This window comes from Thermobia domestica, unplaced genomic scaffold (assembly GCF_964235325.1).
Source record: "Thermobia domestica unplaced genomic scaffold, izTheDome1.hap1.1 HAP1_SCAFFOLD_1064, whole genome shotgun sequence".
Lineage (NCBI taxonomy): Eukaryota > Metazoa > Arthropoda > Insecta > Zygentoma > Lepismatidae > Thermobia > Thermobia domestica.
The window spans coordinates 46,287-62,243 of NW_027656774.1; the positions used below are offsets into that span (position 1 = coordinate 46,287).

The following is a 15,957-nucleotide window of genomic DNA, read 5'->3' on the forward strand; positions in this document are numbered from 1 at the left end:
TCACTCGGCGGGTTAACATAAATGACAGGCGATATAATGTTAACATTAATGCAATTTGAAAGCGAAAAAGTAAAAATTATCTAAGTAACAAAGTTTATTGCCTTCCGGGGTGACCGCAGCGAAGCGGGGCGGGTTAACATAAATGACAGGCGATATAATGTTAACATTTACTGCAATCTTCTATGGTTTTTATCATATCACTTGAAAGCGAAAAAGTAAAAATTATCTAAGTAACAAAGTTTATTGCGTTCCGGGGTGACCGCAGCGAAGCGGGGTGAACGCTGCTAGTATATATATATATATATATATATATATATATATATATATATATATATATATATATATATATATATATATATATATATATATATGAAGAATGGGAGAAGAATGATGCAAAATAATCAATATTAGTGTGAATCCGAGATCACTTAAGATAATTTAAATGCGTTTATATTAATTAATCTAACTAGGATTATATTTTAGGAACTTTTGTAGCCATAACTCCATTCTATCACCGTGCTAACTTAAGAAATGGTACACCGTAAGAAATGGTACAAATATATTTGTTGCCACAAAATTTCCCTATTCTAATACAAGAAACATAACTACTCAATGATCTTAACTGTAAACTAGTAAATAGAAAATAGTTTTCATTTTAAAAGCATAATGTAGTAAAGGAATCGAAAATTTCAATTTTTCCCAATTTTTCCGTTTTTTTGCAAGCTCTGAAAAAAAACTGTAATAAAACTGGTTTTTTACCCAAAATTTCCGTACGATGACACTAATTGTGCCATCGTACGATACCCCCACCAAACCTTCACTGAAGCGGGATGATGGCCTCTGAGGATCCGTGGCGTGTGTTCATGAGCTTCCTGGGATGTTGAGGCGTAAACATGGTCGTTTTGACGATTGTAAGTCTCTTCAATCGTGAAGATTTTTTTCGTCCGTGGAAAGGATCCTCCTGTGACCACCATTTGCGTATTGGTCTCTCTGGACCTTAAGTTGGGGAGTGAGGAAACGACCAATTCTTCTCCAATAAGCCCCGAGTCCTAGGTCACTTTTAAGCACACACGATATAGAAATTTTCGGAACATTCATCTCTTGAGCCATCACTGTTTGTTTCCTCACAGGATTTCGTCGAATCCGCGCCGCCACTGCTTTTATGAGCTGCTGGCTCCTCACGCTGCGAGGCGTGCCCTTTCTAGGACGGTCCTCAATTGCCTGTGTATCACAGTATCTCTTTATGGTCCAGTGATTTGCCAACTTTGTGCAGTGCAGTTACTGCTACACGGTTCTCGTAAACACTTCATTCCATTCGACTGGTAGCAAACTTCACCTTTCCCTATCACAGCCACATACACAATGATAGTGGTTGTTCTTTGTTTAAACATTACAAAGTTATCTCTTGAAACAGTGTTACCATGCCTGTCTGAACTTTGTAACAGAATTTATGATACGACTATGTATATAGGAGGAGTTGATAGTTTAAAAATAGTGTAAAACATTATGTAATATGTGAAAGTAAATTGACATGTTAGTGTAAATCACTAAACTTGAAAAGACTAGTACATTGTACAGGGTATACGGAAATAACTCCAAAACACTTTGGGAAATGAGTCGTTTCGGAGTTACAACCGGCAGAAAATTGTTCGGTACGGTGTAGAAAAGGACATAACTCGAGAACGAAAAGTCGGAATATGAAGGTCAGATAAAAGAACATAGTATAAATCTTAAACACAAATTTCATTATTGTACCAGTGAATATGGAATGTATGGCTGCCAGTTTTGAGGTATTGATCTATGAGTTTTCGTTTATAGATGTTCACATTAATTTTCTTCTGTGCTTCAAGAATAACCCTGTAACCGCTCCTATCCACCTCTACTAGTGCATTAATGGAATCTAGGCCCATCATTATCAAAATAATCATGTTTCCGTGTATGGATTCATTTCCCTAAGTTGTTGTTTCCGAACACCCTGTATAAAGATACTAAGAAAAAAATTAGCGTAATAATTCAACCTATATGATTCTGCAATAAATGTTGAAAACAGATGTAGAATGCAGTCTTCGTGTGTGGATATTAATTTTAAAATGTTTCCCAACAACCACATATTACGTAACTACGGTAAATGCTTAAATGATTGCACACTTCTTCAGTGCTGTGGAAGAAAATCATATGGATAGGAACGATGTTCGATGTTTGTGTTTTTGCGTTAGATTCAAGGCCAGCATTGATCTGTTGTCATTAAACATTCAATATACAGCTCGTTGTCAACGACGTCTGTTTCTGTAAGGATTATAGTTATGAAAACCGCCATTTCAAGGTCCGTGTGACGGCCAGAAAGAAAGAAAAAAAAATTAATGTTTATGGTAGAATAAGAAATAAGCGAGTTAGTAAAGTAGAAAAAGACACACATTACAGATTCCAATAGATAACTGAAGGGTTGGCAGCCTCATTAGGTTCGACACCACTCATGGTTACTGAGTACGTGGGGTTGAGGTTAGTTGAGGTGTGCATTATTTTTATTATTATTATTATTATTATTATTATTATTATTATTATTATTATTATATGTGTTCGTCCGTCCACGTGTGCAGATATTTCAGGATCACACCGTTCAAGGAAGATTTCCACACCAATGTTTAAACTAGATTTTTAATGGGTCTCTCCCCGAAAGTTTGTATTTCCCCTCTAAATCGTAAAACATAGTATGGTTACTGTTGTGATTGTAAATAGTTTTGGGATTTGGATGAAAGTGTTTTGTATTTTGACACACGCCTCGGGAATTAGTCTTGGTATGTTTATGATGTGTGAATATGAGATAAATACTAGAACTAAAATTGATTGAAAAGAAACAAACTTGGAAAAATTGTAGTTGTTTCCTTAGTTCATTTTATTAATAGTAAATTTAATAAGAGTCATATTGGAAAGTATTAAGATATCTTAGTGATTGTGTGCAATCCAATGAGAAACGAGAAAAATAGAATAAGATTGGTGGAATACTCTTAATTATAAGTAGAACATGTGTACAACGGAAGTCATTATTAACCTGTTATTAAAAATTTCATGGTATTTAGTTTAACCTTAAACAGACAGTCAAGTGCTAATGTCGAGGAATTTCAGGGTGGCGAAAGCCGTAGTTTTGCTTCTCGTAGATAGAAAATAATCTCTAAATTCAGGAAATAATAGGGAATGGCAGTGAAGAAACAGAAATGTGTGCTTTTTCGGAATCATTTGTTCTTGCAAGCTGGCGTATATGGATACCGGTACCTTTACATACATAAAAGATCGAAGGTAGACCGATCTGGAACTGCAACCCAGTTACTTCTTAACCCTTTAATGGGCAAGCATTGATAGCATTACCATTAAAATATTTAGTTTGCTTTTGTGGTTGAACCATGTCTTTCTGATCATAATTTTGTAATTTTTAAAGTATTTTTTGTACTTTGGTTACAAAATACAGGGTGTTTATTTCAAATCAACATTGCCATAAAATTGGTTTTATGTGTAGCTACTGAGCATCATTGCCCTATTATGGTCAAGTATCATAAGAATACTTTTAGTAATTACCAACAGTTTCGTTGAAATATTTTCTTACACAGCAAGAGACCACAAATAAAAAAAAAAAAAAAAATAAAAAAGAACTTTCGCGGAACGTAGGAGATAAAGCTTCTACAATACTGAACGGCGTGCCAAACATCTTGGCATCTGAAGGCGGAGCTCCAATTTCTCTTTAAATGCTACTAGCAAATGAGAGGCCAGCAGTATTGCCACGTTTATTTTGTACACATCCACGTCTGTCCTCTGCCACCTGATCGCACTTTAGTTGGTCTGCTTAGCCATAGCCATACCCCTTAGCACTCGGCAAAATCGCGTCAGAGCTTGCGTTTTATTCGTTTAGCTGAAATGCCAAGATGTTAGTCACAGGCTGTAAATTTGACTGTCCCCTGTTAAAGATTAGTAGTATCTAAAGAAGCGGCCCGCAAATCATATATAAATATTATATGGAAGCAAATTAAATGATCACTGAAGTTATAATTCGTGCGGATAACGCAATAGAATGCGATGTTTGAGAGCAACACTGCCCACTAAAGGATTAATTCTTAATAAGAGAAAACGATTAAGCAATGATTCAGAATAGTCAGTCCCTGAGGATACGTATAAAATGTTAATAATATACGCAAATATATTGTAATATCCCATGTGAAGTTGTTTATAAACAAATCCACGCATCAAGTGTTTATAAACACCACCTCGTGCTTCATCAAGATGAACTTCCACCAGGGGGACCTGCAATCACCTCCAGACGACGTTTAGCCCCTCCCACGGAGCAGAAGACGAAAATTGAAGCAGCAGCGCCACCGCCACCCAAGGGACGCTATAAATTGGACAGAAGAATCCAGCTCAGTACCAGTTTTCTGGTGACCCTCCTACTGTCTGCTTCGGGACTTTAGGAGTAACCTAACCCCAGGGCCTCTAGTCTGCTACGGACGGGACTACGCCTATCCTTTCTCCTGGCTTTGCCTGCTTCGGGGCTCTGTTGGCCATCTAACCTACCCACTGCTTGCTTCGAAGCTTTGGGCACCTAAAATCCACTCCTCTTTGCCTGCTACGGGGCTCTGTTGGAGATCCTGTCTTCGACCTTACGGTCAAAGACCACCTATACTCACCCTGATTCTAGAGAAATCAATTGTATAGTATTTTTGTAAAAATACTTTTATAGAGGAACTTTTTATAATAAAAATATTGGTAGTGGGAGTCGATTCCGGACGCTCTTTTTAACAGCTCTACCTCTTCCTTATATATGAGACAAAACTACACAAAGTTTTACATTATTCTCTCTACTGCATCATTTATTTACGAGCGTAATTTTACTTTCTACCCCCTACAGTATGGTTAACCTTCTGTTTCATTTTGAGCCTTTTGAATACTCGCCCAGCAAAAATTTGTACCTTTGGCCGAAAACTTAGAAGAATAAAAGAAAGGACCAATTTGACTTTTGTTGTATGTAGACGGAACATAATTTCAGAAAGGAATACTCAGTTTGGTCAGTTCGATACCAAATTGTTGAGGAACAAGCATTTCGTACAATGTTAGACAATTAGTTTAGAATTTTACTTCAGCAGGGTTTATTTTGGTTGTTGAATGTTTCATTAAAAAATACTGCGTTCACACGCTGAAACACTAATATTTTCTTTTAATATTGTATCTATATGGAAATGTTTTAACAAGTACCAAAATCTTAATTTTGTCTTGTAACAAGGAAAAGTTTTAACTCTGGAAAAAGTATTCACTTTTACTAGTGACTGTACCTGTTTAATTTTCGTACTGATATGTCCTGTTTTGCTTAAGTTCCATCGTTAAATGTAATTTTACAGTTCCTTACAAGTTTATGTTTTATGTATTTTGAACTTCTTTTAGACATTTGTTAACCATTGAAAATAACAGCGCATTTTCTTTTTGTTTCTTCTGCAGATACTGTCCGGCAAATGAAATTTGTGTGTAACATGTATTTGTGATCGAAGTGAAAAGCTAAGCTGGATATGATGCAGGTTAATGTTGCAGGTCTACGAAGAAATTTGAAAAACCTAGCACATAATTATTCGGATGCTCAGGTGAGTGAAATTATTTCTTAAGAGATATCATTAAAATCGCAGGGGAAACTGTAGCTAACTTTCGTTGTTTATTCAATGTTTATGGTCATGTTTTTGTAATTTGAAGTTTTTTTTTTTTTTTTATGTGTTAGTCGGTGCGAAGTTTTTAGAAGAAAATCATATAGAACTTAATGTAAAAGAAGGAACAAGTTTGTACCATTACTTGAGTATCAATAGTGTGTTAGATTTAAGTTTTGTGTTTCTTTCAGCAGTGAGGCTACATGAGGCGTGGATCTACAGCCAAGGGCATGGGATTTGAAAATTAGTGAGGATACTTTCAGATCTCATCTTGGGCTATAAAACACGACTCACACTTTGCGGCGAGTTACCTCGGGAACTTAAGATTATAAAGAATAAAGATTCTCTTTGACACATGAACAAAGAAAGCAACGTATATGAACCATTTACTTTCCATTGCTTAAGAGAAAGGAATGATTTTTTTTTTTTTAGTTTAACGTTCCATCGATTATTCCATCCGCTAAGGGGCGGATGATTAAGACAGTGAATGATGAAAGACTTGGTGGATTGCGAATGTGGGAGGAAACGGGAGTACGCCGGGAAAACACATGGACATGATGTCCACTTGAAACTCACTTGGACGGAAATCGAACCAGGGACCTTACACATCAGAGGTAAGCGCTATACTACTGAGCCACCGTGCTCCACTTCGAGAGAAACGTTTTTACATCAGTATTTGAGGCATCCTATTTTATTTTTATCAGCTCAACTTGCAGTGAAACCACACTAAAATGCCGAAGCGGCTCGTGAGAGAAGTCACGCTGGTGAAAATTAAAGTATCGCCTGAAACTAAAGGAATAAAGGTTGTTTAATGTATTAATTGTTGTATACAGCAATTAGTACATTAAGAGAAAGTTTTTTTGTTGGTTTCAGGTGAAAAAATATTAATTTTTACAGGTATGACTTCCCTCACGAGCCACCTCTGAAATAAATATATATATATATATATATATATATATATATATATATATATATATATATATAATTTTTTTTTTTTTTTTTTTTTTTGTGAATAAATGTTCACTGCTTATGTGGTTTGGATCTCACATTAAGGATGAACAATACCTGCATCGTCTTTGTTTTCCAGCCTATTGACTTGGAGAAGTAATCTCGTTTTTTTTTTTTTTTTCTTTCTTGTGTAATGAATTGGGATTTTGAAGATTGTGCCTTTACTGACTTCTTTAGTTCTATTCAATCATCATCATTATTACTACTTCTAGCCTTGCCCGCAGGTCTAGTGGCTAGCACGTGCACCAAAGGTGCACGAGATCCCAGCTTCCAATCCTGGTGGGAGAACCACAAAAAATTAATTCCACATTCATTTCCTTTTATTAATTATCCGTTTCCCTGCCCTAAACGACAAAACCGTGGGAAGCTTAAACTAAATTTCACTATTACTACTACTGCTGTTACTAGTAATAGTAGCAGCAGTGGTAGTAGTAATAGTAGCAATGTCTTTTATTTAAATACCGTGAAGTATATTTCCTTCTGACATAATTTAATAGGACAGTGCCCTAATTAAGATGTAACCTAGTAACTCAGTATCGTACAGGTTAATATATCAGATAAGTACAAATCCACACATAACTGTTTCCTTCATTAAAAATATTGCGTTTCGCTTTGGTAGGAAAATAGAGATAATGATCACTCAATTTGCGTTTGTGTGAACATATTATGTTTTTAACTCCAAATTATCATTAAAATCAAGTCTGTAAAGCTAGATTTGCGTAGATACATATGTAAACATAAGAATGTGTGTCAGAACTTAGTATAAATGAAGGTTACAGGTAAAAAGAACAGTAGTCCGTAAAAATCAATATTAGAAGAGAACAAAAGTAAACTTCCGTAACTATTTCTCCACCGAAGAGGAGAAGCTCTTACTTAAGCTTTATTTTTATGGTGCTTTAATATAGGGTACTTTTGTGTTTGTTTGTTTGCGTCAAATCTTGCAACTTAAATTTCACACATTTCCATATTAACAGAGCTCTGAAATTTTCAACAAATGCGAGGACCCGATGACAACACTAGGGGAAGATGGGGTAATAAGAGAAAAAAGTAATTTAAAATGTTAACAGTTCTCAAGTCACATTTCTGATTCTTTATGTATATATACGTTGTTACTGGACAACACGATAGAAGATTAGTCTATTTCTTCCCAATGTACAGGGAGACTGCGAAAAGATATTTTTTTACAATTTCAGTTGTTGTCTCACATTAGATGCTGCTTAGATTTCTTTCATGTTGTGCTTTGTTATTTAACTGGAATTACAAAGGATATGCCTAAGATGTACTCTTATTACCCTACCTTTTTTGCTTTTTACATGTTTTTATTTTGGTTACTTTTCTGACAATTACCATGTGAAAATTAGGGTTAGTGAAAGACGTACTTGAAAGTTGAATGCTTTTAATTACAAAATATACCAATTACAGTCATTCATAATTTATAAAGTTTCGCACTCATTCTGAACATTTTGGAATGACAAAATTACACATTGTAGTCATATAAACCTCTTTTTTTATTATTATTATTATTATTATTATTATTATTATTATTATTATTATTATTATTATTATTATTATTAAAACGATAGGGCCTACATCATAAAACAACTCTTTATAATACACTGACTTCTTACACAGTAGACTATACAAAATTAATTGGCTATACCAAAATGAAAAATAGTCTGGCGTGAATACTTTTAACAATAATGGAATGAAACTTTAAGCTCTAAAACACAAGATAGGTTTAAACCAAACTTTTTAAACCAATCATCATCTCTTTTAACAATGACCGGATCATTTCCTAATAGAATTACAGGACCATAAAAGTTGAACACTGTAATCACTTGCTGAATATCATCATAAGCAGGCAAGTGGAATTTTAATCTACAGTTAGTGAAAATGGAAGGACTGTTTCTTATTACCCCGGCAAAACAAAAAATGAGGTAATAAGAGACACGCATTATCTGGCAAGCTCATTTATCAGAGAAAGCTGGAACAACTCCACTTTGAAGTATCACTAATGTACAAATTTATGAAAAAAAAAAGTAAGTTGTAAAAAAAAAATCTTCACGAAAAAGACTGACTTTAGGTACTTAAAGTTTTTGGTAGACGCTTTTTGAAAGGCACAAAAGAAGGTAAAGAAGTTGTCTAAAGCAATTAATTTTTTAACGCTTGTACACAGAAGGATACAGTAACCTGTGGATTTTTTCGTTTTTTTTTTTTTTCTGAGGATAAACCAACTTACCAGGCATTTTGTCTCTTATTACCCCTTCCCCCCTATATTTTAAAATATTTTTCGCGTTACCTATTTTTTTACTGTAAAATTAAGTTATTGCAAATATATTTATGTTATCTTGATACGGAGGTTTACTTCAACAGATTGGAAAGTATATAATTACATGAGCGCATGGGGGGATATTCAAAATTAACAAAAAATTGGCTACTTACTAATGAATCCTCCCTTGAAAAATTTAAAGATTTTGACGTTTCGGAACTCTCAGCTGGTTCCTTCCTCAGTGGCAAGGTAAAAAGGATTAAAACGGAAAGGAGATAAAACGAGCAAAACCAGGAATACATATCACTATATAAAAGTAACGTACAAAAAAGATCCTGAGATGAACAGAGCAGAGTGAAAAAAAGAATGAACTGACTAAATAAAAAAGAAGAACGCGGTGTCTATGTTAGGCCACTATTGCGAGATCCAAAGTATGCATCAAAGGTAGGTACCCAAGCTGGATCAATGTTGCCAGTATCAAGGTTCAATGCAGGTTTGTATTTATGAATATTACACAGCTTATAACCGTTTTCTTGTCCTTTTTTATATAAAAAACTGTATTTCTTCATTGAGATCTTTTTGACAGTCACAAATTAATAATGCTCTATGAAAAAAAGTTCTTCCAAATATATCTAACGTATTTAAATGTGTCCTGCCGTAAAACAGACGTTTCAATCTGATTTAAAACTATATTTGACAATATTGGGGATAATGTGTTACCCATGGCTAAGCCATCATTCTGAGAAAAGTAATGAGCTTCTAATTGGAATATATTAGTTGTTAAACAAACCTCAAGTAATTGTAATAAAAAATTAGTTTCATAGGTAGAAGCGCCATTTTGTAATAACCAGGATCGAGTGCTATTGATAGTAAGTTCCAGTGGTATGGACGGATACATATCAACAACGTCTATGGAGGCAAGTAAAATGATATTGGCATTTACAAATAATGATAATTGTTGTTTTACGTCTAGACTGTTTTTTTACAACATATTTAAAACCACTATTGTAACTGCTGAGTTTTTTATATAACCATTTTGATAGTAAATAAGCTGGATGATTGAAACCTGGTATGATCGGGCGAAGGGGGATGTCAGGCTTGTGCACCTTCGGAAGACCATAAATAATGGGAAGACTAGGTGCATGTATTTTTATCGTATCTTTTTCAATGTCAGTTAAAAGTTTCATTCTGGTTTTACACCTTTATGTGGCGCCTTTAACGGAAGAATTAGGAACTGTTACCTTTTACTAAAGAATAAAAACTAAGAATTAGGGCTCGGAAGTTGAAGACCTAAAAATTGCGTAAAAAGGGCCTATAAAAAGACCTAAAAATATCTTTTTTAAAAAAAGACCTAAAAACTGAAAAAAAAAGACGTAAAAATAAGACCCAATTTAATTAGAATTACATATTTAATGGATATAATGCTCAAGAAATACAAGCTTCTGGTAGGTTAACGGTCTGTCCTTCTTCCACAAACTGAAGTACAAACTAAAATAAGAAAACTTCCCCACCGTCACTCCCCCTTGCTGGAAAACATCGTTACGCCTCCTTATCTGACTTGTGATTGTTGCAGATCTGGTCTTATGAGTTCAGTTGTTGAAGAATGTCTTATTTTTTGAACTTTCTTTAGTAAAGAAAAGATGTTTAATGGGTGGTGGTGATTCGAGTTAATGACCAGTAAATTTATTGTCGGAAGATGAGGGTCAAAAAAAGATGTTAAGACCTATGAAAAGCTTAAAAAAAGACCAATAAACAAAAACAAAACAAAACAAAAAAAAAAACAACCGAAAAAGGCAAAAAAGGACCAATAAAAGCCACCATTTTCTGGCATACAGTGACCCAAAATGAAGAAATGTTAAGCCATGTCTTCCGGCACTCGTAAAAAAGAGTATTTTTCCTTAACTTTCGGGCCCCAGTAATAACCGTAAAGAAATTTTTAAAATCAATGCTTTTATAAAATGAACTAAAAAAGGATAGACTTTTGGGGGGAGGGAGGTGGGGGCCGAAGTATGTTTCACATATTTTCCGAGGGCATACTTGAAATAGAAAGGATCTAATTAGTTAGAGAGAAATCTAGGGAAAGTTATTTTCTCAGCTTTATACCGTGTATCATATGGTACGATAATTGTAGAGTTTTCTGGAAGATACGTCCAGTAATAAATATTTAAATTCTGAAAGCTCCTGGTAGTCTCTCATCGGTAACTAAATATCTCAAAACTAGAGAGGCTGAGTATTCACAAAGAGAATCGAAAGTTTGAAGAAAATCTAGGTAATTCTGAGTAAGGTAAAGCAATTAAAAATCACTAAAATTGAAAGGGAAGATCTTGCATAAGAGCCTTGTAGTATGCTGTTGTCTGTATATTTATAAAATGATTAAGTAAGCATCATTTTATGAGGCAGAATTGCTTCCAATTGGCGTATAAATTTGCCTTGCTATTGAAACTATTCTTTTAAAAATAAGTCTTGTTAAATGAATTGTAATGTATTTATTTATTATTATTTTTATATTGTATATCTACCGAGAGTTACATAAGTGAGCAAACATACAACGGGACATTAACGATTTCTCTCACGACGGAACTCGTGCATAGTACAGTACTAAGACAGTACACTTCTAAATTGAACGTGTTTCTCAATGCTGATTCGCATATTTGTATGGGGCTATGCCAAAGGAACAGTGCAAAACTAAAGCGCGCGTGTGCGTTTGTATATGTGCGCGCTGAAGGGGCATACGAATGCAGAATTGGTCGGAAAGAAGAACGGAAGATTGTAAATTTTTGTGGAAAAATTGGATATCATACCGTGGGTAAAATGACAGATGTCTAACCTATAATTCAGTTCTTGCCAGACGTATCCTAACGTATCCTCGTATTCCTGTATCTGCTCTACTGCACTAGAAATGGGTTGCGTCTAATCTTCCGGGTCCTGTGGCAATGGGAGAACAAAACTGTTTCTGCGCTTTTACGACAAACCCTGTTCGTGAAAATTCCATCACTCAATACGCATACTTTACCTTCATTGTCGCAGTTTGCATTATTAACTGTTTACGCAATAAATAGCACCTCTGTTGGCATTGATGTAAACTACAAACACAGACCATGAAAGTTAAAACTTTTCTTTCTTCTTCCTACCGATTTGTCTCTTGTATGTCGTTTCAGTACCAAATAAATACGCTTTAGTTTTGCACTACTCCTTGTGAACAACTTTTGCTTCACTCAAATAAACAATGAATACAAGTACAGAATCTCATAACCTTTTTCGCTACACGTTTAAACACCCATATTTCTGAATTTCAGAGAGGGCACACATCTACGATATATATATAATATGGTTCTCCTCTGAGTTCTATGGTTTTGCCCTTGGATATCATCTGATGAATTTTTAGTTGCTCAGTCCCAAAACTTTCTGAAACAGTCCTGATATTTCTCTTTATACTGCTAAACTTTCTCACTATATTGATTTACTTTTGTTTCCCTTTCTTTCTTGAGAGGAAGATTTGTTCATGTAATTAATATTGTTGTAAACAATGCAATACACTACACGATAAATGTTGGTGGTAGATATCAAGCAAGACACGTTAAAAATGTTTTCAAATTTAGTTATACATACGGAAATGTTTTCAAATTTAGTTATACATACGGAAGATATATTTTCAAACAAATTGGAGAAGATCGTAAATCCGCGAGCATCTTAGTTCATAGTTCACATTGTAAGTTGACAGTTATTGCAGTTTTAAAAATCGAATATTTTCTTGTGTTTCTGAGGATGAAAATAGTATGTTTCTTTAAACCATCAAGAATCAGATTAACAAGTCTTGGAAGAAAAATCAGAAGTCTTCTGTCGTAAACATACACCTTAAATATCTCTGAAAGGAATTGTGTTTACTATGTTGTTTTTAGAAAGAGATACATAAGATCTTGTCTATAGTTTGTATTGGGTTGATGCACAATGAGCTATTTATTTATTTATTTATTTTAATGAAAGAAATTAAAGTAAATTTATTTACATGTTAATCATGTATTGTTTATGGCTGCTTTCCAGCTCTGACAGATTTTTAGATTTGAATGTTGAAAAAAAAAAAAAAAAACTTTTCCATCGATGAAAATCTTTCAAAGTCAAGTTCAAAAAGCAGCTTTTTCATACAAAAAGATTGATGAAAGGAAAAATTGAAGAAGGTTTAACGAATAGTCTTGAGTTGAGTTGATTTTGAGTTTAACATCCCTTTCAGCAGCGAGGCTATATGAGACGGGACCTACTGATTAACGTGGAATCCGAACTACATGAGCTCCTGCCTTGAATCGAACCCAAGTTTCCCACGTCAAAGGCGCGTACGCTAGCCGCTTAGCCACGAAGGAACTCTAATAGCTCTTGAATATCGAGTCTGTTGACGAGCAAAACATAAAGAAAGTTGTAACATCACGCTGATTTTTGGACTCTTCTCTGTAGAGTAAACTGGATTTGACATTGTGGAGTAGTCGCAGACAATTTTCGAGTCGATTGACGCGGATGATCATGAACCGGAACGTTTTAAACAGTTTGTGTCAAAGTAACATGTTCAATGTGCCCGCGGGACATGCTTTGTTAAAATTTACTTGTCTACAACGAATATATATATATATATATATATAATATAGAATATTGTCTTGTTTACTCCAGTTTCGTTCTTTCCGTACTTGCCATTGCAGGTTTTGGTTCCGTTCTCAGCCCAGTCACACTTCTTGATTTCTTGAATTTCAATCGAATTCGCACTTGACAGAAATATGGTAATTAAATAAACCTAATTTAATTGATTGCTTTATTTCTCATTAATTATAAGAACCATTTTCCTTGGATAAACTTTATTATGCAACTAGAGATGGGGAAAACGGTTTTTATAAAAATCGGAAACCAGTTTCTAGAAAAAACGAAAAGTGGACATTTCGATTTTCTTTAAAAAAAAAAAAAAAAAAAAAAAAAACACGGTTTTCATTGAAATCGGTTTGATAGAAAACCGAACCGGTTTTGAAACTGAAGCTTTTTTAAATATATATATATATATATATATATATATACAGTGAAACCTCTACTAACGGAACGGACACCTCTATAAAGCGGACACTTCCCATAACGGACATAATTTTGTAATCCCCAAACACTGTAATAGGAAAAAACATATTGGCAAACCTCTCTAAAGCCGGACACTCTCTAGTACGGACACGGACAGTCTTTCTTGTCTATTATAGGTATTATTTACCTCCGTATTACGGACACTTTCTCAAGAAACAAGTTGAAAATTACAGTAAGAATACACTTTTAGTAATTCATACGTATGTCACCAAGGAAGAACATGAAGATGTGACAACATTTTGCCTCCTCAACTGTCTGTTGAGCAACCCAGGGGAAGGTACCCTGTTTCACAACACACTTATGTCTTTGCCTTGCATTCCACTCCCACCCAACCTATTTCAGAACAAAAGTGATTGACAGTTGCCCACTGTTTGGGATAACACATTATTCTACTGTCCGCTGGAATCTCTAACGAAGCAGAAGACAAGTTTGGTATTTTTGACCACGGGTACGCATATTATCTTAAAAAAATAATGGACTGCAATTAACTCACAAATTAAAGCAATACACCAAAAACGTAATAAGTAGCGATAAGTGTAAAGTACAGAGAACAATAACATCTTATTCCCATGTTGTGCCTCGAACATAGGGAATTGGATGACGCAAAATAATGCAGGAACAATAATATTTTGATAATATCATAAATACGTGATTCGTGCAAAATGTTTTTTCTAATTGCATATTACCTTGTTTATTAATTTACGTAGAAAATATTGAAACCTCTCTATGGCGGACACCTCTCTATAGGCGGACAATTTTTGATTCCCCACGGCTGTCCGCTTTAGAGAGGTTTCACTGTATATATATATATATATATATATATATATATATATATATATATATATATAACCTAACTAGTTGTGGAAAAACTAAACCAGTTTTCAAAACCGTTTTTTTTTCTAAACCGAAAAACCTGTTTTTGTACCCAACACTATTATTACCCAGTATGTAATATATATATAGAGAGAGACAGAAGTCGTTATGGGGAGACCTCGTAAACGCCTAGACCAGGCAGGACGTTAGAATCCGAAACTGATAATGATTGTAACATCAGAAAGTATCTTAAAACTAATTATTTACAGTTTTTTCTAGTTAAGCCACATTTTAAACCTCGTATTAAAAAGTATCAATAAAAGGCAATGTACTATGCATTAATTAAAAAAAAGAAAAAAGTATTATCTTTCAGTAAGAATTTGAAGAGACTCATAATACTTTGAAGTATTTTAATTATAATCATGAAACGTGTACTATTAGATGAGTAGAAAGTTGTAAGATTTGATAAAATAAGTAGAAACTTTCAAATTACCAGACTATTTTCTTCCTTTTTGTAACGGACGTGGCTGAAGATACATACAACAGAAATTAAGCTAGAATCAGTAACATTAAAAACTATTTACGTAAAATTAGTAACGACATTAAGTTAGTAATACTACTAATCAAAGGCATATGTGCAAATTAGGTCATTTCTTTTTCCTCTTTGACACAACATTTTCTGTTTCAGGTGAAAGTACGTGAGGCGACAAGTAATGATCCATGGGGCCCATCCAGTACGTTAATGTCAGAAATAGCCGACCTCACATACAATGTAGTTGCTTTTACGGAGATCATGCAGATGATCTGGAAACGGCTTAACGACCATGGCAGAAATTGGCGACATGTATATAAAGCTTTAGTATTACTAGATATTTAATAAAAACAGGAACGGGAGAAGTAGGTACATAATATAATATTCTATTATCATTTGACACAAATCACATTTTAGTTCATTTTTGACATGGTTTGTGAAAATATCTCAGTTCTGAAGCGGTTACAATTTTCTGGATCCTATTTAGCCATTGTACTTAATATTGCAAGCCCTTACCCGTTTTTCAGCCTTAAATACATTATAATACATAATATGTT

General features: G+C 34.3%; 1 protein-coding gene across 2 annotated transcripts in view; it reads left to right on the forward strand.

Annotated features, from left to right (window-relative positions):
* Positions 1-15,754, forward strand: part of LOC145677584 (epsin-1-like) — a 42,988-nt gene extending 27,234 nt beyond the window's left edge. For both annotated transcript variants that reach the window (XM_081748043.1, XM_081748045.1), the window contains exons 2-3: positions 5,476-5,615; positions 15,557-15,754. In XM_081748043.1, coding sequence (XP_081604169.1) covers positions 5,544-5,615; positions 15,557-15,745 — 261 coding nt within the window. In that variant the 5' untranslated portion in view covers positions 5,476-5,543 and the 3' untranslated portion in view covers positions 15,746-15,754. The remainder of the gene's footprint in view (positions 1-5,475; positions 5,616-15,556) is intronic.
* Positions 15,755-15,957: the final 203 nt, after the last annotated feature.